The 24,768-nt window shown below is 50.4% G+C and overlaps 1 protein-coding gene across 1 annotated transcript in view; it reads left to right on the top strand.

Annotated features, from left to right (window-relative positions):
* The window catches only part of ADGRD1 (adhesion G protein-coupled receptor D1), a 224,765-nt gene that overhangs the window by 186,740 nt on the left and 13,257 nt on the right, over positions 1 to 24,768 (top strand). Inside the window, 5 exon segments of the mRNA XM_033220087.1 lie at positions 1,097 to 1,200; positions 2,028 to 2,139; positions 4,729 to 4,882; positions 14,699 to 14,765; positions 17,440 to 17,506. Of these exon segments, the coding sequence (XP_033075978.1) occupies positions 1,097 to 1,200; positions 2,028 to 2,139; positions 4,729 to 4,882; positions 14,699 to 14,765; positions 17,440 to 17,506 (504 nt within the window).

Here is a 24,768-nt window from a genome sequence, read left to right as displayed (position 1 = left end):
TGTTCCTTTGTCCTGGTGATCAGGGGAGAAGGCATTTAGACTCCCCCTACCCCCATGCCATGGGAGGAAGCCGGAAGCAGGGGTCTCGGAGGATGGGGGACACGGGTCTGGGGACTGGGGTTTCTGTGCCCGACGGGGACAGCATGATGCAGGCTTCAGGCTTCAGCTGGGTCTCTGACAAGAGCCATGGACCACAGGAGGAAGCACGTGGCGCCCTCCTGCACGTGAGCAGCTGGGAGGCTGCCCTTCCAGGCCTGTGGCTTAGAAGCCGGAGCCTCCTGGAGCCCAGGGTCACACGTGTCTGAGCTTGAGGCCCCGACTTGGGAACCGAGGGAGCGCCGTCTGGATTGTGCAGTTGGTGAACTGCGGCTTCGGTTCGATCCTTTGTGGCTCTGCAGCCGCTCAATCCCTAGGTGTGTTTTGCTCTGCCTCATTCCCTCAAGGTGTTGGGACCCTGCAGACACGGGTGCTGGAGATCACCACCGTGTCCATTTAGAGAGCTTTCCTGAGGCCCACAGTGTGCAGGTGGCAGCCATTGTGCGGGCACTGGGAGGGTCGCGGCCTCGGGCCGGGGCGGTAACCGGCTCTTCCCTAGCTGCTGCACCACTTTATGTTTGTAAATTCATGGAGTCCTTGTGGCCACTGGGAGTGGAGAGCGGGCATTATTTTCATTTCACAGCTGAGTGTCACGTGTCCCAGATTGTCAGCCAGGACATGGCCCAGCTAGGACTTGAACCCGGGAGGTTTGGCTCCAGGGCTGACTCTTTGTCTACAGCCCGGTGTATTGCAGTGTAGACAGGACACTCAGCGCCTGGCCGAGCCCGTCAGCCGCAGTCTACAGACCATGGCTGAGGGAGCCTGAGTGATCTGTAGGGTACCTCGGGACACTGGACATGCACGCACAGAACCAGGGCTGCAACCCCAGCATCAGCCTCTGTAGGTGGCAGCAACAGACATTTGGGCTGGGAGGCAGAGCTTGGTGGTCAGCACCACGCTCACACAGGACCAGCTGTGCACCTGCCTGGGCCCTCTGCAGCTTCAGGCTCTGATGGGGTGGCTGGGCCAGCTGCTGACGCCTCTACTCTGCTCCCCGCAGCTTGCACGCGGACACCAGGTGGCGCTGTCATCTATCAGCTATGTGGGCTGCTCCCTCTCCGTGCTCTGCCTGGTGGCCACGCTGGTCACCTTCGCCGTGCTGTCGTGAGTCCCCTTTTCTAATCCACCCAACAGCCCCTCAGCCCCGGCCTGCACCCCAGATCTCAAGCTGGATGAGACGGGAGGGGAGGGGCTGTGGAGGTAAGAGCACCAGGCTTAGCTAAGCTGGAAAGGTCTGGAAAGGCCCCCAGCCCAGGCACAGGAATTCTGGTGGAACGCAAGCCAGGCAAAAGGAGATGGCCATGGGCCTGCGGACACCTCAGCCCCCCTCAGTTCAGACATTCATTCTGGCTCCCACGTTCCTCAGCACAGGCGTGTGGTCGGCTTTGAGCGCCTGACTGTGCCCAAGAGAGGTGAGAACATGCTTGAATGGGGACTGGACAATAACCAAGTAAACAAAAGCGAGAACAAACATCTTCACGGTGATCACGCCACGAGGCAGCAGGGCAGAGAGGGAGGGGTGCAGCTGGGTCCCAGCAGTGGTCAGGAAGCTTATGCTGAGGGAGACATTCGGGCCGCCATGCAGGGACCGGGGAGAGGGTTTACCGCGTGGGAACAGCTATGCAAAGGCCCCACAGCTGGAATAAGCTGGGACTTTGAGAAGCAGGAACATGAGTTGGGAAAGAAAAGAACTGAGTCAGGGCAGAGCCACGGCCCAGGATCAGACTGTGTAGGGCTGGGTGGGCATGCAAGGAGCTGGGATCAGATCCAAGAGCAATAGGGAGCCACTGAGGGTCCACAGCAAGGAGTGACAGCGGCCCTTCTGGCTGCTCTTGGAGAAATGGATACAGGGACTTTGTGGGCCATGGAGCTGAGCCTGGGGGACTGGGTCGGCGCAGGGCCCGGGCCTCACACCCTGCTTCTGTCCTCAGCTCCGTGAGCACCATCCGGAACCAGCGCTACCACATCCACGCCAACCTGTCCTTCGCTGTGCTGGTGGCCCAGGTCCTGCTGCTCATTAGCTTCCACCTTGAGCCGGGCACGGTGAGTGGGCGCAGCTCCTTGTTCCTGCGCCGTCCTTCCCCTGCCTCCTCACGTGTCACTGGGTGGCACCTTCTCCTGCTAGCTTTTTCCACTCAGATTTCAGACCCTATCGCACCAGACAACCAGGGCTGTGGTTTTTTGGGGGAAGCAGAGACCGTGACGTGCACGAGCTGGTTCCTCTGCTGCACGCCAGCCTTGGGTAAAGCTGCCGCTGCCGCCTCCCACTCACACTGCCTAGCATCAGCTACGCGCAAGGCACGGTGACAAGGGCTTGCATCTGCAAAGCCATCTCACCCTCTAAGCAGCCTGTCATCCTCCCAGCCTACAGATAAAGGAATTGGGGCACAGGGCTTACAGGCCTTGGCCAAGCTGACGGCCTGGTGTGGGCAGACCAGGACTCTTGTCAGCTGCAGGCCGTGCGCTTCGTCAGGTGCTTGACAGCAAACAGTTGTGCCACCTCTGCTCAGCGAAGCAGACCTGCAGACCTAGATGCCACCTTTCCCTGCTCTTTGCATGGAGTTGGGGGTTCTCTGGGGCCCTAGGAAGTCTTAGACCTCACAGAAGTCAAAGAGCTGAGACTCTGAAGTGACCCAGCAGCGGAGTGACGTGGGCTTGTAAACCAGCTGATGGAAGAGGAAAACAGAGGGCTGCCTGCTCCATGTATGGGAGGAAAAAGGGAGCTGGTTCTGGCAGAAGCTCTTAGGAACCCAGCAGGATAAGCCTGGGGTCTTAGGGTACAATCAGGATTGGCCAACAGAAGATGAACGCTTCACCCCATGTCTGGCAGATCAGCAGAGCCTCTCCTTACTGCCCAGCGGAGCCCTTTGTCCCCATGCATGTCCTGGGGCTGCTGCTATGGACGGACCCGCCTTCCTGTGGCAGCAGGCACCCTCCCTCACAGGGCACCCCACCTTGGACTCACGGGAGCATCCGCGAAGTTCCTGGATGCACCGTGAAATGGACAGGGTGTGCAATGGCCTCATGCTCTCCCGCTGGATGCTTCTCAGGCTCTGGTGTGAACTATCACTCAAGGATTCCTTACAGTGCAGATTTTGGTTCAGGAGCTGTGGGTGGGGCCCAGAATACTGTATTTCTATCAATCATTCAGGTGATGCTGACGCTGCCTGTCCAAGTCCACGCTGGGGAGCGAGGTCCCACTGTGTGCTGGCAGCAGGAGGGGAGGCAGGTCTGCAGCAGCTCCAGGTGTCTATAATCCCAGCTGGTGGCCCTAGGGGACTGGGAGAGCATCTGTCCTCCAGAACCCTGTGTCTGAATCCCAGGGAAGGGCTCTGATTGGTCCCCCTCACCCAGAGACCTGTCTCTGAATCCCAGGGAAGGGCTCCGATTGGCCCTGCTCTCCCAGAGACCTGTGTCTAAATCCCAGGGAAGGGCTCCGATTGGTCCCGCTCTCCCAGAGACCTGTGTCTGAATCCCAGGGAAGGGCTCTGATCGGTCCTGTTTGAGGGGTGTGCCTACAGGGTAAACCTTTGTGCCAGATGGGAGAGGATGATTGTAGTCGTTGGTCCCACCCGAGCCTCTTGGGTAGGGAGGGTCTGCTCCCCAAGGGAAAGGGGCAGCTGGTCCTGGAAGACACGGGGCCAGGGGTCACTGAGCCAACAAAAATAATAGGTGTGTCTTATTTTTTATCTATATGTAACAGATCATGATGACAAGAACACATTTAGTGGCTCATACATTCCTTCTCTGAGAACTGACTTGGGCACATCTGAAGGACACAACTTGGAGCACCAGCAGAGCTGGGTTGTCCTGAGGTCCTTGGCTTGTGTTCCTTCCTGGGCTCTGGTTCCCTGCACTTTTATCTAGAGCTAAGGGACAAGCCCTGGCTGTTCCCAGCACCTGGACTCACGGGGAGCAGAGGGGTGGAGCCCCAGGAGGATCTGAGGCTGCACAGTTCAGGGCCTGCCTCTCTCCATCCTGGGCACCTGGGGCCTCTGGGCCACAGGGGAGGAATGAAGAGGTCCCCAAGGCCCTGCCTGTCTGTCCCTGAGCCCTATTGAGGGGAAGCCTGTGGAGCAGCATGGTTGTCTGAGCCTCTTTCAGTTCTGGGTAACTACAACTTGGAAGCTGCAGTCAATTTAGTTAGAACTAGAAGTCTCAGCATCTAGGGTTCAGCCACATGGCAGGCAGCAGGCTCCACACCTCCCTGGGAGCCACATGGCTTCCAAAGTTCCCTGTTCCAGTCCTCACTTGAGGGGAGGGCAACTCTTCCATAGTCCCCATCTTAGCCCCAGTATCCACCCTGATTGGACCAGGTGAGTCATGTGCCCATCCCTGAGCCAATCCTGTTGCAAGGAATGGATAGTTTTGCTGATTGGTTGGGCCTGAGTCCTGTGCACTCTCCTGAAACAATCACCATCCCTGGGGACAACATGGTACTGTGATTGGCTAGCCATGAGTCACGTGCTGCACCCAAATCCCTGGGCCTGAGCAACAGGAAGATACCCTGGGAAGAAACGTGGTCACATGACCAAAAGACCCCCCAGGCCACGATACTGGGAGGCTGGGACCATAGCCACGCCCAGGGCCCACCCTGGGCTGTCTCACCTCCCATCTCTGGTTAAATCCTAGACCCCCTGCCGGGTGATGGCCGTGCTCCTACACTACTTCTTCCTGAGTGCCTTCGCATGGATGCTGGTGGAAGGGCTGCACCTCTACAGCATGGTGATCAAGGTCTTTGGGTCGGAGGACAGCAAGCACCGTTACTACTATGGGATGGGATGGGGTAGGTGGGGCAGGGCAGGTGGGATGGCAGGGCAGAAGGGACAGGAAGAGATAGGTGGGGATGGGGCAGGCAGGACAGGATGAGACAGGTGGAAGTGGGGACAGAAGGGGCAGGTGGGGATGGGGGGAGGTGGAAATGGGGTTTGATAGGATGGGATAGGGAAAGTCAGATGTGCTTTCATCTTCATATGCTTCTTGGCGCCTCCTAGAGACCCAGCTAGGAAGGAGAATCCACTGGCTAATCAAAGGCAAAAATTCCACATCACTTGGAAACATTTCCAACCTTCCTGACTTGATTTATCAATTTTGGTGATCTTTTCAAAGAACCAACTTTTCGTTTGATTTTCTTTTTTGTTTTTCTATTATCTGTTTCTTTAATTTCTGCTTTAATCTTCATTCTTTCCTTTCTTCTGCTTATTTTGGCTTTAGTTTCTTCTTGTTTTCCAGTGTGCCGAAGTGAAAGTTGAGGTTACTGAGTTGAGATTTTCTTTTTTAATATAGGCATGTATAGTGATATATTTTCTTCTTCCCACTGCTTTAACTGCATCCTGTATATTTCATTTGTGCCTTCGTTTTAAATTCATCTCAAAGTATTTTCAAATTTATTTAATTTTTATTTGACCCATTGATTATTGTGTTGTTTAATTTGCACATATTCATGAGTTTCTCACTTTTTTCTATTATTGATGTCTAATTTTATTTCATTGTGGAAAGACAGCATATTTTGTATGATTTCAGTCCTTTTAACTGTATGAAGGTTTGTTTTATGTCTTAGCAAGTATCTATCCTGGAAAGTGTTCCATATGCCCTTGAGAAGAATGTGTATTCTGCTGTTGGATGGAGTGGCCTCCAGATACGTGTTAGGCCTAAGTTGGTTTATAGTGTTGTTCAAGTCTTCTGTTTCCTCACTGATCTTTTTTCTAGTTGTTCTGTCCATTACTGAAGTATTGAAGTCACCATTTGTTGTATTGTCTATTTCTCCCTTCAATTTGTTGATGTTGTTTCCTGTCGCTTAGGGTTCTGTTTTTAGGTACATATATGTTGATACTTACATCTTTCTGACGAATCAACCCTTTTGCATTGATAAAACATCTCTTCATCTCCTTCTGTTTTGTTTTAAAGTCTGTTTGTCCCATATGATTAGTAGAGCCACTCCAGCTTTCTTGCAGTTGCTATTTGCAGAGTATATATATTTTCCATCCTTTTACTTTCTACTTATGTGTATCTTTGAACCTAAGGCATATCTCCTGTAAACAGAATACAATTGGATTTTTAAAAATTGTCTGTCAATTTCTGCCTTTTGGCTGGGTCATTTAATCCTTGCACATGTAATGTTATGATATATATGGTGAATTCACATCAACAGTTTTTCTCTTGGTTTTCTATGTGTTTACTGTCTGTTTTGTTTCTTCTTCCTTTACTTCTTTCTTTTGAATTAAGTGAATATTTCCTAGTGTAACACTTTAATTCTCTTAATGATTTTTTCACTTCCTTTGGTTATTTTCCTAGCGATTGACCTAATGCTTGCTATATACATCTTAGCATATTAGAATCTATTCCAAATTTATACTAAATTACAAGATACAAACATTATTTTTATATAGGCATATTCTCTCTTCCTTTTGTTCTGTGATGATTGTTATACATACTACATTTGTATAAGGCACAATTCAATAATACATTTTTATAACATTACTTTAATCTTGTATCTTTTAAAGAAGCTGGGATAAAAGGAGAGCAAGTATATATTTATATAGTTGTATTAACCTTCTTATTTCCTATTTCTGGTTCTCTGTATTTTTTTCCTGTGAATTTGAGTTTCCATCTGGTATTGTTGCTTGCTATGTGTATATATGTTTCTGTGTGTGTTAAGATTACTTTCTGGGGTCATTTGCTCTCAGCCTGGAGAACTTTCTTTGTTATCTCTTGTAAGGCATGTCTGCTAGCAACAGATTTAGTTGTTGTTTATCTGGAAATGCCTTTATTTCATCTTCATTTTTAAAAAGTAGTTTTTCCAGATATAAGATTCTTTCTTGCTTTTCGTTCTTGGATTACGTCATCTCACTGCCTTCTGGCTCTGTTGTCTCTCATAATAAGTCAAGACTTAATCTTACTGGGGCCCCTTGTATTTGAAGAATTGTTTTTCTGTTGATTCTTTCAAGACTTTCTCTTCCTATTTGTCTTTCAGCACTTTAACTCTGATGTGACTGGGTGTATATCTCATTGTGTTTACCTTTTTTTTTTTTTCTTTTTGTGACAGGGTTTCGATCACCCAGGCTGGAGTGCAGTGGCACCGCTCGCTGCAGCCTCCGCCTCCCAGCCTCAAGTGATGCTTCCACCTCACCCTCTTGAGTAGCTGGGACCACAGTTACATGTCACCATGCCTGGCTCATTTTTGTATTTTTGGAGAGACAGAGTTTCTCCATGTTGTCCAGGCTGGTCCTGGACTTTTGGGCACAAGCAGTCCGCCCACTCCAGCCTCCCAAAGGGCTGGGATTACAGGCGTGAGCCGCCGTGCCTGGCCCACGCTTTGGTGTTTATTGAGCTTCTTAGATTAATTATCTTCATCAAATTTGGGAACATTTCAGCCATTATTTATTGAAATACATTTTGTGTTCCTTTGTCTCTCTCCTCTCTTTCTAATATTCCTGTTATGAATGGTTGGTGTGCTTCATGGTGTTCCACATTTCTCAGAGACTCTTGATTTTTCTTCGTTCTTGTTTTTCTTTGTTCTTCAAATTACGTAATCTTTCTTTATCTCTCTTCAAGTTCACTGATTCTTCTGTCAGTTTGGATCTATTTTGGAACCCTCTAGTGGAGTTTTAACATTTCCGTGATTATACTTTTCAACTCCAGAATTTCCATTTGGCTCTTTTTTTAGAATTGTGATCTCTTTATTGCTATTCTGTGTTTGATGAGACAGGGTCGTTATGCAGTCCTTTACTTTTTCAACGATAGTTTCATTTAGTTCTTTGAACATATTTATAATGATTGCTTTGAAGTCTTTTTTTTTTTTTTTGATAAATATGACAACTGAGCCTTCTCACAGGCAGTTTCTGTTGCCTAGATTTTTCCCATGTATGTGTCACACTTCCTGGTTTCTTTGTATATCTCATAGTTTTTTGTTGAAGACTTGTCATCTTAGATGATACAGAGTCCCTCCTTCGGTGGCTTCTCCCTGCCTGCTTCTTTATTTGTTTAGTAACTTGGCTGGACTATTTAGCAAGGTCTGTTTCCCTTGTGGTGTGATGGTGTGAGTCCTCTGAGGTCACTCCCCAGAGGGCAGTCTCAGGCATGTGCAGTCACCCTGGGATGACAGTGGTTTTAGCAGGGCACTGCTGTCTCTTTCCATGGCCTGTCTCTCAAGCTCTCGACTTATGTTTGTATGACACCATCTGTTAGGTTCCACTAATTGCCAGACTATGGCTCTGTTGTTTCCAGCAATAGCTTGGGGCACATGCTGCTTTATAGCTTGATCTAATTAACTCCAGGTCCCTTTGTAGGGGTGTTTTTGAGGCCAGTCTTTGAGGTTTGTTCTGACCCCAGGAAGGCTCTTCTTAGCTGTCTCTTCCCTGGCTCTCTCCCGTAAACCAGCCGGAATATGGTTATCTTGGTGTTGTCATGGAGCCACCAGCTTCCTCTTCATTCCCTACTGCAAAGGCTCCATTCTTCCCCAGACTACATTAGGCTTGAACTTCTCCCCTCTGTTTCAAATCGGTTCCCATGGGGAGCACTTTGGAGTTCTCTAACCTAATGGGTAGCTTCTTTTCCTGGGAAGAATTCCTGAGGTACTGCTCTGGAGCTGCAGGCAAGGACAGTGGCCCACTTTTTGTGGAGTGACATGTCTGCCTCTCATGCAGGGCACTGGGTGGGGGAAATAGCTTCAAATCTCCCGAGCTTGTCTCTCCCAGTGTAGAACCTCTGCCCTGTGAGTCAACAGAGATGGGGGCAGTGAGGCCCCAGGGTTCCGAGCCTGCCACACCTGGACAGACCCTGCGTACTATGAGTTGGAGGAGGAAGGGAGTCCCAACCTTTCAGCTGCTTTTACCTGGACTAGAGCTTCTAGAGCACAAAGTTTGGGGGAATGAGAAATGCGGGCAGCCTTCACACCTCCCCCAGCCTGGAGACATACCACAGCCCTGGACTGGGAGCTGGAGGGAGTGGAGCCCTGCCTCTTGCCCACACCTGCTTGGAGCAGAGCCTCTGTCACACCAAGCTGGGCAGGGAAGCAGGTTTTGGCTGAAGTGCCACAGACTCAGTCTTCTTAACGAGATTTAGTAGATTTTCTTGAGCCAGTTTTTCTTAATTTGCTCTATACCCTTAGGAAAATGTGCAGAGACTTTAAATGATTATGTTTTTAAAAACTTCTTTTTCAGCGATAGCTGTCTCTGGGGAGGGGTCCGCTGAGCAGCTCGTGCTGTCACTCTGGGGAGGGGTCCACTGAGCGGCTCGTGCTGTCACTCTGGGGAGGGGTCCGCTGAGCAGCTCATGCTGTCTCTGGGGAGGGGTCCGCTGAGCGGCTCGTGCTGTCACTCTGGGGAGGGGTCCGCTGAGCGGCTCATGCTGTCTCTGGGGAGGGGTCCGCTGAGCGGCTCGTGCTGTCACTCTGGGGAGGGGTCCGCTGAGCAGCTCATGCTGTCTCTGGGGAGGGGTCCGCTGAGCAGCTCGTGCTGTCACTCTGGGAGTCCGCTCCCCAGTGACGAGGCTTCCTTGCTGAGCTTTGCCCTTGCCCATCCCAAGGAGTCCCAGTGGGCACTGGAGCTGTGGGCCGGGCTGTGCGTTGACACTCAGCATTCTCACAGTTGTTGTGGAACGTTGACCAGACATGAGGGACCTGCTGCTTCTTTCGAATACATTTAATTTTCACAGTCTTCATTATGCAAGTAGCAGGTAAACAGGCTTACTTTGTGCTTTGAGTTGGCAAATGTAATTTATTTGAGGATTAAGTGGAGATAAATTGTGCTCCCCTCATGGCTCCCTGGGGAGACTGAAGAGGCCACTTGGGCAGCCACTTCCAGACTGCTGCTGGTCATGCAGGGAGCTCCCCCAGTCACACGGATGTCCTCTGTCCTGTCTCGCTGCTCACGCTGTATCATCACGAGGATGCTTTTGCACACACTCGTCCTGAGGCCAGTGTCCTCTGCCCTCCCTCCAGGTCACGAGTGACCCGCTTCTTCAGGCCTCTGTGATGCCCCAGAGAGGAGAGCTGCTCCTTCCGATGATATCTGACCTCATCAGGGAGGATTTAGAGGGTGATTTACAGCCAACCATCTATAGTTTATTATAGTTTCTTTATGGATACAGTCATGTAATCTAGAGGCATATGTGCATGTGTGCATGCACACACACACTCTCCGTAAGCCACAGAAGAGACAGCTGGGGTGAACGAAAAGTGTCTGTAGGATTTGTTGCTAGAGTGAGAGGAATCTCTGTATGGGGCTGTCTGTGTCGCCGATGGGATAGGGTTGGGGTGCGTGTGTGACAGACAGAGAATCTAAACCAGTCTAGCCTGGAAGGATGTTTTATTTGATCTGCACAATACTAAAGGGAAAAAATGAAATATTTGCCAATATTTTAAGATTGAGGGATTTTACACAAGATTACAAAGTTCTTTTGAAAAATGAGGAGATCTGATGCCCTGAGTTTATATTCCTCCTTGACAACAGTGACTGGAACTGTGTGTTTTCTGATACCAGTGCGGCTCCAGGAGGAGACTGAGCTTGTAGTCCCTGACACAGTTCTCTGCAAATGGAGCGCTGGCTGGTTCTGTGAGTCCTGCAACCTCCATCTATCTCCCTGTCAGCTTTCCCTTAATTAATTTCATCAGGAGCTCAAGAACTGTGTCTTTCATTCCAAATGGATTGGAGCTGGCTACAAGCTGAAGTCGGAGGTCTGCAGGCAGTTGGGCTCTCTCGACCTTCAGTTTTTAATGAAGGAGCTGGAGGCCCACCCAGAGCATGGCGGGGGGAGCCCCTGGGAGAGTGGCTTCTTCCTGCAGATTTCACCCTGGCCTTACTCTAGTTTTTGAGCAATATTATTTTTTGGAAACCTAGAGACTGTTCTGAAGCTGAGGTGGGGTGGTGGGGGCATCACATCCACACCTTACCTTAAGGTGTTGTTGACTACTAGACTTGTGCTAGGAACTCTGAAGGGAGGGACAGATAACCTCTGTCCTCAAGGAGCCCACAAGGAAGCCAGGAGAGCAGAGTGACAAGCATTGGAGAATTTACACGTCACTGAAGCAGACAAGAAACTCTGATTGCACATTCAGAGGTGAAGGGAATGTAACTCGTTTTATTTTTCTTTATTGCAACTTAGTTTCTTTTGTGAACTCCTATTCCTCTGGGGACAAAACTTAATCTTAGTTCCAGGCCCCCTCTTTCTCTGAAGCTGCATTTTCATTCCAGGGAGATTGCATAATGCCACGATCACAGGAGGGGGATCAGTCAGGGCAGGCTGGCAAGGCTGCGATAACAAACAGCTTCCATCCCTCCTTGGTTTTAAAGAACAAATGTCATTTTCCTGTGCACGTGACAGCTCCACGGTGGCTAGTGGTGGTGGACAGTGAAGAGCCCAGGCAGATGGAGAAGGCACCACCTCAAGCCATGGCTGGATGCTGTGCAAGGGAAGGGGTCAGAGAGGCCACTGCACTGGAAATCATGTGCTCAGCCCATAAGTCACATGTCGCTTCTGTACACAACTCAGTGCCCAGAGCCAGCCCCATGGCCTCGAGCCCCACGGGGCAGGAGTGTGGACCTCCCCTATGCCCACATGTGGGGCATCTGGAAATAGGTGGCACCAGTGACTTCCACCGTTTCTTGGTATTGTCTCCCTCCACCCGATCTGTCGGGACACCTTGCCCCTGTGCCTGTCCTCCCAGGCCTTCGCTTCACCCACCTCGGTTAATCTCTCAACACATGCTCCTCACCTGCCCCTGAATCTTAGGGGCAGATGCCAAGGACAGCACCTGTCTGGTCCCTCTAAAGGTCACCGTGTTGCAAAGAGGAGCACACAACGTAAACGTCTCTGATGACAGGGCCAGAGGGACTTAAATTGTCGGCAGAAGCACGTTCCAGGTCTGCCCGGGTTACTGCGTGAGAGTTTCAGACGACAGCAGCGGTGGGAAAGGGGTGAGGTCTGAGCTGGTGGATGATAGAGATTATTGCAGGATTAGCTTCATCATCGAGGGGCTCATGATGCAGAGACAGCGTATGTCATCCTCACGTCCTAATGATGAAGGCACTCACTCCGTTCCCACGGTCTGAGCACAGAATTTCAGCTGGTTCCTTGCAGCTGCACAGCTGGTCCCGGGCAGCCCCAGGAATAGAACGAGGTGTCATCTGGCCCCAAAGCCACGCTCTTCCCACTCACTGCCTTCTCCATCCTACTGCCCCTCTCCTTATCCTCCCACTTAGGAATGTTTTCTTCTTAAAAAGCCCCATAAACTCACTCACGCAGACTTCTTAGCTTCTGCAGCTCATTTTGGAGGAAGCAGACGGCGGGGCTCACCCTGTTCTCAGACAGACCCTTTGTCCCCTGCCCGTGGCTTGGCCTCTGCCGGACGCAGGGGTCGATGCAGGGGAAGAAATGGCAGCGGAGCTCACATAGGGAAACTCAGAGTGACCAGATGACAAAGGCCCACAGTCACTGCTGGGCCCCAACTGTGCACCTCTTCCACAGAGGCCGCCTCGTCTCCTTCTGGACAACTTTATTGCCCAGACATTCTGTAATGCATTTAAATCCTTTTGACATTTAAAACAAAGTATTTCAGAGACAAGGCTATTCAGGAAATGTCTTTCCAGGGTAATTAACTTAAAATCCAAACCCTGGCATTTGGAAGGGCAGGCACGGTGTGTACTCTGCCCGCAGAGGGCACTGGAGGACTGTGGCCTGGAGGCACTCGGGCGGGTGCTAGAGCCGGGGGTGGGTGCCAGGAGCCACCTTCCCTCCTCCTCCTTCCTCTGGAGCAGAAATCTCCAAGAACCTGTGTGACCTCAGCTACTGAGGCAGAGAGCCGCAAGCTCTTTGTGGGCTTCCATCCCCCGCGCTGCTATCCCAGGAATCCGAGATGTGCCAGGAGCTGCTTCTCTTGAGTATCCTCCTGTGGAAAAGGTTCGGGGTGGAGTAAGGAGCTGGTCCTTTGCAGTCTCTCTATCTCTCTCCCATCCTTCCCGGCAGAGGGAGCAGAGGACAGAGTCTCTCCATCTCTCTCCCATCCTTCCCGGCAGAGGGAGCAGAGGACAGAGACTGCTGTGCTCAGGGTGGCTGCACCAGAGCAGGCCCCGTGGACGATGCCCCACTTTCTGAGTAACCAGAAGTGTGTTCTTTTCAGCAACAGATTCCCATTCGTGCAGGATCTGTTTCAAAGCTCACAGGTGCATGTGGAGGCAGAGCCATGTTTCCAGACAAATTCCATGGATGGCTGAGCTTGAGAAGTGCTGCAATGCGATCTTCCTTTTGGAGAGTCATGAGACACATTAGCACACAAAACCTCTGCACTTTAAAAGTGAACGTAGAGGCCAGTTCAGATTTGGGTTAGGTGAGTTTCTGAAAGTAGTTTGACCATACAGTGTTTTCGTTGCAGAATGACGAAGCTCTGGGGACTGCTGTGATCCAGATGCTTTCTACCTCATTCATGGACCTCCCTTCTATCACCACCCCCAAAAGTCTCACTTGGCTTTGTCAAATATTAAACACATTTAATTTGTCACACTCAGTTTCAAGTAATAGAAATCCAACTTGAACTGGCTAAGGCAAAAAGGGAATGTAATGGCTCATATAACAAAAAAGTTCCAAGATGTTGGACTTCAGATATGGCTTGATCCTTGAGCTTAAGTAATATAATCAAGATTTTGTCTTCTTTTTCCATCTCTCAGATCTGATCTCCTGTGTGTTGGAGCCACGTAATCTCTCGTGGTGCCAAAATGGCTGCCTGGACCCCAAGCTCACTGACATCCTTATCCTTTTAGGGGCTCGCTCGGTGGAAAAGAGAGTTTCTTCTCCACAGTTTTGAAGAAAGCCCTTGATTGAGTCTCATTGGGCCAGCCAGGGTCACATGTTCATCTTTGAACCAATAGCTGTGGCTGGGGAATTTGATGTTCCAGTCAGCCAGTCCTGGGTCACATGCCTCAGAGCCAGGAAGGAACCAGCCCACCTGGACCTCATGGAAAGATGGAGTGTGATGGATTCCCTAAGGAAATTATAGGCTCAAACACTATAAGAATGTGGACTGTGTGCGTGGCAAAGTCAGCCGTATCCAGTGTCCCCTTAGTCCCAGCTGATCTCCCACCTTTTCCCTGCTGCTCTAGAACAGGACTTCTCAACCAACACTGTGGATACTTGGGCTGGGTGACTCTTGTAGGGTGTTTAGCAGGAGCCCTGGCCTCTGCCTGCCTGATTCTATCCCCTTATGACAACTCTAGATGACTTAAGCCATTGCCAGTTGTCTCTTGTGGGGCCACCTTGGCCCTGGTTGAGAACCACAGGTCTAGATAGACCAAGCTGAGCTTCCCTTCCTGCCAGTCACAACGCCACATCTCACCCACATGGTTTGTTTTGATGAAGACTCATACACTTCTTGTCTAGTACGTAAGTGTGAACATAGTATGAGTGTGAGTGTGTGTTACTCCTTTGTTTAGACTAAAAGTTCTTTGAGGATAGGGGCTGTTCTGTGTCCTGGCAAGTAGCACATAGTTCCCCCTCTGTATACATATATCAGGTGTACAAGGAATGAAGAAAGGAAGGGAGGGAGCAGGGAGGAGGGAGGGAGGGAAGAAAACTGGAGCAAGTGAACATGATATTCTCTGATCTTCTGCAGGTTTTCCTCTTCTGATCTGCATCATTTCACTGTCGTTTGCCATGGACAGTTACGGAACAAGCAACAAGTAAGTGCAGGGCTTTGCCTTGCTTTTGGCAGGCGTTCCGTGGAACCGGTTGTGGTGAGGAGCCCCGTGGCTCTTGCCTGCCTGTGCGGTTCTGGGTGCAGGGGTGCTGTGCAAAGCTGGCTCCCACAAGCCCAGGCAGTGAGAAAGTCGTGGTCCAGGGAGAGGGAGAAATAACCCAGCTGTGCTCTGGACATTTTTGGGTCTTGGAACTAGCACCAAAGAGTACAGAGTGCCTCCAGGAAGAGCAGGGGGCTGCAGGAGTTTCTGCTTGAAATTTTTCACCCATGTGGTCTTCTCAGACACAGCTCTGGTCATCCATGGAGGCTGAATTGTGACCCTTTCACCCTTTCTTGGGGTGGTCAGCAAGGGCCCCGTGCAGACTGTAACTGACAGCGGGGCAGGTACCTGCATGGTGGAGTGCATGGGGCCTGCTGTGTGCCAGGCAGGTGGTCTCGACGGTCCCGTTGCTTGGTAGTAGGGAATGGACCTTGTGATGTCCAGTATCTCCTGTTGCCACTTGAAATGCAGCTCATGGGTCCACAGTTGTGTCAGGAAGAGGATGGGATGGTGCTGTGGGACCAGATCAGCTGTTCAGGTTCCAGAAATAGGATTTTCTTTCCTTACGAGTTAAAGAGCTTTCACTCAAATGTCTCTTGGAAGCTGCTGCCTGTTCCAGCCAAGCTGAGAAACCACTGAGTGAAAACGTGGAAGATAAATATTGCCGGTGCTTACAAACAGAAAGGAAGCTGGGCAGTTTCACAGCTTCAAATGAGATAATAGTACAGACGAATAGTGAAACTGGGAGAAATCCAGCCTTTCCACGTTGGTGCAGGTTCCCTGAAGGCGAAGCATTCGTAGAAGGCAGTGTTTGAGAGCACATTGAAACAGGCGTGGTTACGCAGACCACTGTTCTGGCCCATCCTTTCAATTCTGGATGCTGTTAGAAGTTGAGGGACTAATTAGAAGAAGAATGTTCTCCTCAAACACAGCTCGATGACATTTCTTCCCTTTTATCGCATCTAGAGCTTGGGGATGCTGGGCTCACCCACAGTCCTGAGTCCCAGGGTCTGACTCTATTATAAGCCTCTTCCCACACTCTTGCCCGAAAGCCAGGCAGCAGCAGCCAGGTTCAGGAAGCTCACCGGGTTTCTGAACAGGATAGGGTATCCATCAGAAGCCCCTTGTTGACTTAAAATTCTGCATGAAATGCTGGAAAGCAGTCTCTCTCTTGGCAGAAGCATCCCACTCTCCAGAGAGCCTGGTTTGAATCGCACCTTTGCAGAGGTACCGTTCAGACTTGCGGTGCGTTTTCCTTTTTTTTTTTTGAGACAGAGTCTCACTCGCTCTGTCGCCCAGGCTGGAGTGCAGTGGCCGGATCTCAGCTCACTGCAAGCTCCGCCTCCTGGGTTCATGCCATTCTCCTGCCTCAGCCTCCCGAGTAGCTGGGACTACAGGCGCCCACCACCACGCCCAGCTAATTTTTTGTATTTTTAGTAGAGATGGGGTTTCACCGTGTTAGCCAGGATGGTCTCGATCTCCTGACCTCGTGATCCGCCCATCTCGGCCTCCCAAAGGCATTTTCCTTTTAAACGGTGCATCCTCAGATGAGAGGTTTCTCCTCTCCACACTCTGGGTGTGCAGCCATGAATGAGCCTCTTGCAGGTGCTGTCACTTGTTTTGGGGCATTTGCTGTCTCCTGGTCTGGGAGGTTCAGGGAGGAATGGGGGCAGGGAGGCAGTTTGCCCACAGTGAAGTCACTTCTCAACCAACGCTATGGTTGGGGCTCAGCTTCCTCATCTGCAGGATGGGAGTGATCATAGCGCCCACCTCAGGGGCAGCATAGGATTAAATGAGATGGAGTTTGTTGTGCATTGGGGCAGACCTGCTGCTCAGTGAGCAGTCACCGAGGGAGTGAAATAAGCCAGCCCCAGGGAGACACCACATTGTGTGCCAGTGAGGACTGCACCACGCACCTGCCCAGATCCAATTAAAGGCACTCCAGGTCCTTGGGAAACAGTGTCCCAGGAGTCAAGAAGATGAGACGACCTAGGGAATCTTAGGCTCTTGACAGTGCCATAGGCTCTGCAGATGAAATTGTGAAGGAGCTGACCTGTTTTTTTTTTTTTTTTTTTGCCTGAGTTCTGGGCATCACTTCTCAGAGGCTAGATCCTCAAACCGGACCCTCCTCTCAGGACATCAGAGCAATCACTAGGACCCTCTGGAACCTTTCCTCTCAGTTGAAGGGCACTGAGGGAGTGGAACTGACCCCGAGCTTTGGGCGTATGGGAATGGTCAGGTGCTGTGTCACTGACGACTCATCGGTATGGTCATCCCTCGCAGAAGGCCCCTCTTGGGTCATATTTGAAGTGCTCTGCAGGAAAGCCAGTCCCCAGCAAAGGTCTACTTCATAATGAAATTAAAATCTATTTTGGATTTTGGCTAAACTCTCCAGAGGTTGCTGTCCTGGTCTGCAAACCTGGAAAATCCTTTCCAAGAATGAGACGTGGGATCATCATGGATAAAAGTACATTTGCAGGGATTGGGAATGTTGTGTGGCTGCCCCAGGTGGACCCTGTAGCTGAGAAAGACATCACCTGAGCAACTACTTTTGGATGAAGGTATGCTGGCAGGTGGAAGGAGGTGGTTGAAGTAACGGCTCTGCTTCCCTCCGCAGTTGCTGGCTGTCGTTGGGGAGTGGCGCCATCTGGGCCTTTGTAGCCCCTGCACTGTTTGTCATCGTGGTACGTTTCCTGCCCTTGTGGGCGCAGAGTGGGGCTGGGGAGGGGCAGGAGGAGAGGGTGCTGGGCTCTGGAGATGGCACGGGGCTTCCTGAGGGTCTTCTGAAGGATGCGGTGGCGTTCCTTGGTCACTCCTCGCTAGGGCTCCTCTGGGCCAGTGACTGAGGGTCTTATTTCTCTGAACGCTCAGGAAGGCGGTGCTTTCCAGGCGGGTCCACTCAGAAGGCCCAGGGCTCTTCCAGCTGAGGCGGCAGGTGCAGGCGCACAGCCCTGAGAACAGCACAGGCGCGGGCTGATCCTTCCCCATCCTACGGTACCTTCTCACCCGCCGGCTCACTCCTTGCTTCAGAGTCACCAGGACTCTAAGGCTGCAGAGGGGAATCTCAGCAGAAGCCTCCGGGGAACCACACATAATAGTTACAGTGGTTTGCAAGTGACAGAAAACCCAACTGAGAGTTTGTTGTTTTTGTTTTTTTGAGACGGAGTCTGGCTTTGTCACCCAGGCTGGAATGCAGTGGCGGGATCTCACTGCAACCTCTGTCTCCTGGGTTCAGGCGATTCTCCTGCCTCAGCCTGCCGAGTAGCTGGGATTACAGGCACGTGCCACCATGCCCAGCTAATTTTGTATTTTTGGTAGAGACGGGGTTTCACCATGTTGGCCAGGCTGGTCTCGAACTCCCTGACCTCAGGTGATCTGCCCTCGTCTGCCTCCCAAAGTGCTGGGATTACAGGCGCGAGCCACTGTGCCCGGCCCCAACTCAGAGTTTAAACACGGATGGGGATTTACGGGCTCCTGAGTCAGGCCCATCTGTGGGGAGGCTGGGCCCAGGGCTCCTGCACCTGCGCTGGGATGAGGCTCCTCTCTTATCTCTGCTTCCCGGGATGGAAACGGAGGCTTTCCCCAGCACTCCCAGCGCAAGCCCCAGGCTGGTTCTCATTGGCTGTGGTGAGTCGTTTCTGCCCCAGAACCAATCAGGGAAATGGGATGGAGTGGAATGATTGGCCAGATCTGCCCCACGTGATTTCATTGCGCAGTTAGCACCGGTGGGCGTCAGGAGCTGTTGGCGTGGTGGGGTCGTGATCAGAGGGGTGACCTCAGCAGAGGCTGTGCTTTCTCCTCTGTGCCTCCACGTCCCTGTCTCTGAGGGCCCTGCCTGGTTGGGCCCGGGCTGCGCGTCCTGGCCCAGGTGTTCCGTGTGCAGGTGGGGTCAGGACCCCGCAGCGAGCTGGAGCAGCTCCCTGGGCTGAGGCGCATCAGGGGCCCGGGGGCGTTGGGCGGGGCGCCACCCACCGAGGGGCAGGAGTCTTTGTGCAGGCAGAGCGGTCGCAAGGGAAAGGCTTGTGGCATCAGAGCCTCCCTCAGCGTCTGCAGAGCTGCGAGGGCTGGTTTCTTTCAGTGAATCGCTGTCGGCTGCAGAGGGGACCTTTGGGGCTGTGCGGTTGAGCTCTTAGGGTCGGGGGGCCGCAGCGCCTCCCCAGGGCTGCGCGAGGATCACCTGCCATCGCTTTACCAACTCCACCCTTTAAAGAGTGGCAGAGGCTTCAGTGAGAGGTCCTCGCACTCCCTGGGCGTCTGGGAGGACGACTAATTCTGTCAACCAAAATGCAGAAACGCTTTCAGAACAGACTCCAGGCCCCTGGGTCATCAAACTCCTGGCTGGAGCATGGTCAGATGGGAGGGGGTTTAAAGGACCTTCAGTGACAGAGGGTGGGAAGGGGAAGTTGTATTCAAGTCTGCTGCTGTTTTGTTCTCTCTCTCTACTGACTTAAACCCTCTAGAACCGTAGGGCCTGGGCAGAACAGGCCCCTTCCTCAGACATTGCCCTGGTCATCTGGCTTTCATGTCTCACTGTGGTCAGTGACAGCTGGGGTTCCAGGGTGGCTCTGCCTGGCTCCTTCGCCACCCACACGGCATGGGGCCCAGCGCCAGGAACCCACCACCCCTGTGTCTCCCAGCTTCACTAGAGTCCCTTTTGTCATTGCTGAGGGGACGTTACCTTCAGGGCCCCATCCCCACCCAACTCCTTGTTGTCAGTGGCCATCATTCCTGGAGGACAGAACAAGTCCTCAAACTCATTACATAATTGAATGGCCTGGGGAGTTTTTTTTTTTTTTTTTTTTTTGAGACAGTCTTTGCTCTGTCACCCAGGCCTGAGTGCAGTGGCATGATCTTGGCTTACTGCAACCTCCGCTTCCCGGGTTCAAGGAATTATCTTGCCTCAGCTGGGACTACAGGCAGGTGCCACCGAGCCCAGCTAATTTTTGTATTTTTAGTAGCGATGGTTTCACCATGTTGACCAGGCTGGTCTCCAACTCCTGACCTCAGGTGATCCACCTGCCTCGCTCTCTGGAAGTGCTGGGACTGCAGGCGTGAGCCACTGCGGCCTCGCTCTCCGGAAGTGCTGGGACTGCAGGCTGAGCCACTGCGCCCGGCTGTGGGAAGCTGTAAGACTGTTTCTGCCTGAGCTCCACCTCCTGAAGTTTCGGCTTCTCGGCCTTTAGAATCTTCCAGATGATTCTCAGCACAGCTGGCTTGAGGTCCTCATGCCCTCCTGGGACATTGGGAGCAACAGGCAGATTGGAAGGGAAGCAAGAGCTGAATGGGGCAGCCGTAAAAGATTCCAGATTCAAGTGCGGAGGTCAGCAGACTGCAGCAGTGTGGCCCACTACCTGCCTTTGTAGATTGAGTTTTCTGGGACACAGCCATGTCCATTGATTTGCTTGTTGTCTGTGGCTGCTTTCAGGCTAAAACAGCTGAGCTGAATAGTTGCAACAAAGACTGCATGGCCTGCAAAGCCAAAAATACTAACTGGCTCTTGGCAGAAAGCATATCAACCTCTGGGCCAGGGGGTGCCATGGAGGTTCCAGCCGACCCCTGTGGGGAACGCTGTGGAGGGGGATTGGGGGTCTTGTCCCTGTCATCTCTTCAGAGGATCCCAGGGTTTGTGCCATCTGGGTCAATTCCTCATTTACGCACAAGACCTCAGCCTTATTTCCAGATGAAGAAAGCAGGTTTTGGGATAACAAGTATTGCATGACCCTATTTTTTTTAAAAGTTAAAAGCTCTATATGGGTACATACTCACATGTGAGCATATAACTGAATAAGAAAATGCCCGGACAGATGCACACAAAATAATGGTTCCCTAAGGAGAGGTTTGGGTTTGGGGAGTATGTGCTTTAAGATTATATGCATCTAAAAACACCCATGTATTGCCTGCATAATTTGAAAATTAAAAACTTTTAGGAAGCTGTGTGTTTGCATTAGGACATGCAGTTTCCCTGTGTCCTGGCAAAGTTCATCCTGAACAGGCAAGAATTTGGGAGACAGCAAAGGGTCACTGTGGGGCCTGCTGGGCCTAGGGTTGAGGAGAAAAGGGCAGAGCCGAGCCACTTCCAGTAACACCCCCCACCAGGCATCTACTGCCAAACACACACACTGCCCACTGTCCCTTCTCAAATTGTTCTCTGCTATAAGGCAGGGAAATGGCTTTTCGTTCACTCTGGGATTCCAGTTAAAGTGCGGACATGCCCGTAGGCCCAGCATTCCCTGGTGTCTTCGTCTGTAGGGCTGCCGTAACACAGGACCACAGCCTGCACAGCTTAAATTTATTTTCTCACAGTTTTAGAAGCCAGAAGTCCAGGATCGAGGAGGTCGCCAGGGTTGGTTTCTCCCGAGGCCTCTCTCCTTAGCTCGTAGATAACTGTCTTTCCCCTGAGTCCTCACGTGGTTTTCACTCTGTGTATCTGCGTCTTAATCTCCTCTTAAAATAAATGACTGCTTAGGCCAGTCATTGGATTAAAGCTCACCCTAGTGACCTCCTTTTAGCATAATTACTTCTTTAAAGAACCTGTCTCCAAATGGTCTTGTTCTTAGGTACAGAGGCTTAGGGCTTCAGCATATAAATTTGAGGGGACAGAGTTCGGCCCATAACACCTGATTTTCCAGAAGCCACAGAGCCTAGACACCCCATTTCCCCAAAGAACAGGGACTCTCTGGATGTCAGGGGCACTTTAGCCTGAGCCTTCAAAATGGCTTGTTCTCTGCTGGCCCCACTGAGGAAAGAAGGAAAGTGCCTCCAGGTCTGGGGAAGAGAAGGAGTCTCTTTGATTTAAAATCTTTGTCTCCCTTGGGGAGAAATCAGGGTAGCTATATGTCTGTATAGAGACAGTTAGAGATATGGTTACAGACATATATACAGAGGTATAGATGCAAACAGATCCATAGAGACCGATACACAGATACAAACAGATACAGATATAAATATAGGCAGATACATGGATACAGATACAAATACAGATACAGAGAGAGATGCATTGCTATAGATGCATAGGTACAGAAAACATAAATGTAGATACAGATACATACAGATGCTGCTGAACTTACAATGGAATTAACTCCTGATAAACTCATCGTAAGCAGAAAAATCATAAATTGAAAATGCATTTAATACATAAAACCTACAGAACATCATAGCCTAACCTCCCTCAAACATTCTCAGAACTCTTACGTTAGCCTAGAGTTGGGCGAAATCATCTAACACAAAGCCTATTTATAATGTAATATTGAATATCAAATGAAATGTATTGAATACTGGAAGTGAAAAACTAGTTGTATAGGTTTGCGGAGTACAGTTTGTACTGACGTGTATTGCTTTCACACCGCTGTAAAGGTGAAAAATTGTTACTCAAACCTTCCTAAGTTAGGAACTGCCTGTAGATACATGGAGATACAGATACATAGATACGGATACCTAAATACAGACAGACACATACTGCTGTGGTTTGAATGCTTCCCTCAAAGTTCATGTAACTTAATTTCCAGTGCAATGGTTGAGAGGTTCGAGGTGGAGCCTTAGGAGCTGATTAGGTTGTGAGTGCTTTGCTCTTGTGAATGAGTTAATGCTGCTATTGTGGGAGTGGGTTCATTACTGAACGAGTGGGTTTCTGATTAAAAGATGAATTTATCCCCCTTTTCTCTTATCAGGGGGACCAGCCCCTGATATTTCAACATAGGTTCTTTTCTATTTTCCCTAAGTGTCAGCCGGTCTGAGAAATAAAGGGAAAGAGTACAAAAGAGAGAAATTTTAAAGCTGGGTGTCTGGGGCAGACATCCAATGTCAGCAGATTCTGTGATGCCCCCTGAGCTGTAAAACCAGCAAGTTTTTATTAGTGATTTTCAAAGGGGAGGGAGTGTACAAATAGGGTGTGGGTCACAGATCACATGTTTCAAGGGCAACAATATCACAAGGCAGATGGGCAGGGCAAGGTCACAAGGCTAGGGCAAAACTGGAAATACTAATGAGGTTCCCTGTCCTGCTGTGCACGCATTGTTGTTGATAAACATCAGGAAACAGGGTTTGAGAGCAGACAATCAGTCTGACTAAAATTTACTAGGCAGGAATTTCCTAATCCTAATAAACCTGGGGGTGCTGCAGGAGACTTGGGCTCATCACTATCTACAACTGCATAAGGCAGACACTCCCAGAGCAGCCATTTTAGAGGCCCCCTGGAATGCATTCTTTTCCCAGAGCTGTTACTTATTAATATGCCTTACTGGGGAAAGAATTCAGCGATATTTCCTACCTGTTTTTGACAATAAGAGAAATATGGCTCTGACCTGCCTGGCTCCCAGGCAGTCAGACCTAATGGTTATCTGCCCTGTTCCCTGAACATCGTTGTTAGCCTGTTCTTTTTTCAAGATGCCCAGATTTCATATTGTTCAAACACACATGCTTTACCAACAATTTGTGCAGTTAACGCAATCATCACAGGGTCCTGAGGCGACATACATCCTCAGCTTACAAAGATGACGGGATTGAAAGAGTATTGATTGGGGAAGTGATAAGTGTCCATGAAATCTTCGCAATGTATGTTCTTCTGTCACGGCTTCAGCAGGTCCCTCCGTTCAGGGTCCCTGACTTCCCTCAACACTCTCTGTCTGTGCTCTCTTGCTTTTCCGACTTCTGCTATGGTACAGTGCAGCCAGAAGACCCTTACCAGATGCAGGCCCCTCGACTTTGGATTTCCCAGTCTCCCAAACTGTAAGAAATAAATCTCTGTTCTTTATCAATTACCCAGTCTGTGGTGTTCTGTTATAGTAGCAGAAAACAGACTGAGGCGCACACTGTTGTGTAGACTACATATTTGTATATGTGTGTATGTACCTGTATAGCCCTTTCATTGTGAAATAGTGGTGTCTATTTCAATGTTTTTTCACAAATCAACATTCTGGTGACCCTGAGCTAAGTCAAGAAACAGAACACCAGGATTCCTATGCAGTCCTGCCTCCATCCTCCTACCAGAGATCACTGTGATCTTGGCCTTCATAGTAGCCACGAGACCTTTGCTTTACAGTTCTGCTGCCTCCATGTGCATTCCTGTTTTTCTTCTGCAGTGAGGCCTGTGCGTTGTTTCTTTGACATCTGTCTGCCTTTACTGGCTTGTTGCTGTTCTAATGGGGAGATGCTTAGCTGCTGGAATATCCATAGTACTCTACACTGTATATGCCTCACTCCCAGGGCATTTTCTGATTCGTAGTCGAGTGTGGGTGTACCATACGGCCAGGCATGGATGAGGGTCAGTGAAATGGAGTGAGGGTCTGATTCTGTTTTATATGTTCATGAAATGTCAGATTTGTGCCACTCACAGCCACAGTCCCCCACTTAACCGCACCGGTACAGGATTGGAGGCCATGGCGAGCTGCTCCTCCTCTTATGAAGCTACAGCAAATGTATCGTCCTGATAAGATGGAAAAAATGTGCCTGGAAAATGAAAGCAGACTGACCCAGACTAAAAGAAAAAAAAAAGACCCAGCAAAATCTTTGGAGAAAAAGGAAAGATGATGAATTCTGACAAGTAATAGTGTGATCAGCTTAACTGTTATGAAACACTTAGAGTGGATCTTACACAAAGTGGTCAAGATAAAGGTCTTGAAATCTCAGATTAATCACTTGTAGCATTTCACGTTGGCAAAACATTTTGCTGCACGTTGATCATCCTTTCAGTGGCCTTGTCAGAAAAGTCTGGGAATAGTCGTGTGTGCATCTTTCAGCTTAACAGCGAGAGGTCTGGGGCAGAACCAGACTTTATAGCCTCCAGTGGCAAAGCAGGAGTGATGATGAGACCCTGAGCTCAGGTGGGGTGTTGGTTGTGAGAACTCTGCACTCACTCAAGTTGCTCGAGATCCTCTCCAGCATCTCCAGGCGTCCCTCTCATGGGTCCCAGGCTTCATGGTTTCTCCATCCCCTGAATCACTGGAACACT

This window comes from Trachypithecus francoisi, unplaced genomic scaffold, assembly GCF_009764315.1.
Source record: "Trachypithecus francoisi isolate TF-2019V2 unplaced genomic scaffold, Tfra_2.0 Lachesis_group11, whole genome shotgun sequence".
Lineage (NCBI taxonomy): Eukaryota > Metazoa > Chordata > Mammalia > Primates > Cercopithecidae > Trachypithecus > Trachypithecus francoisi.
The sequence above is the reverse complement of the archived record's forward strand: the minus strand, read 5'-3'. Positions and strand labels throughout refer to the sequence as shown.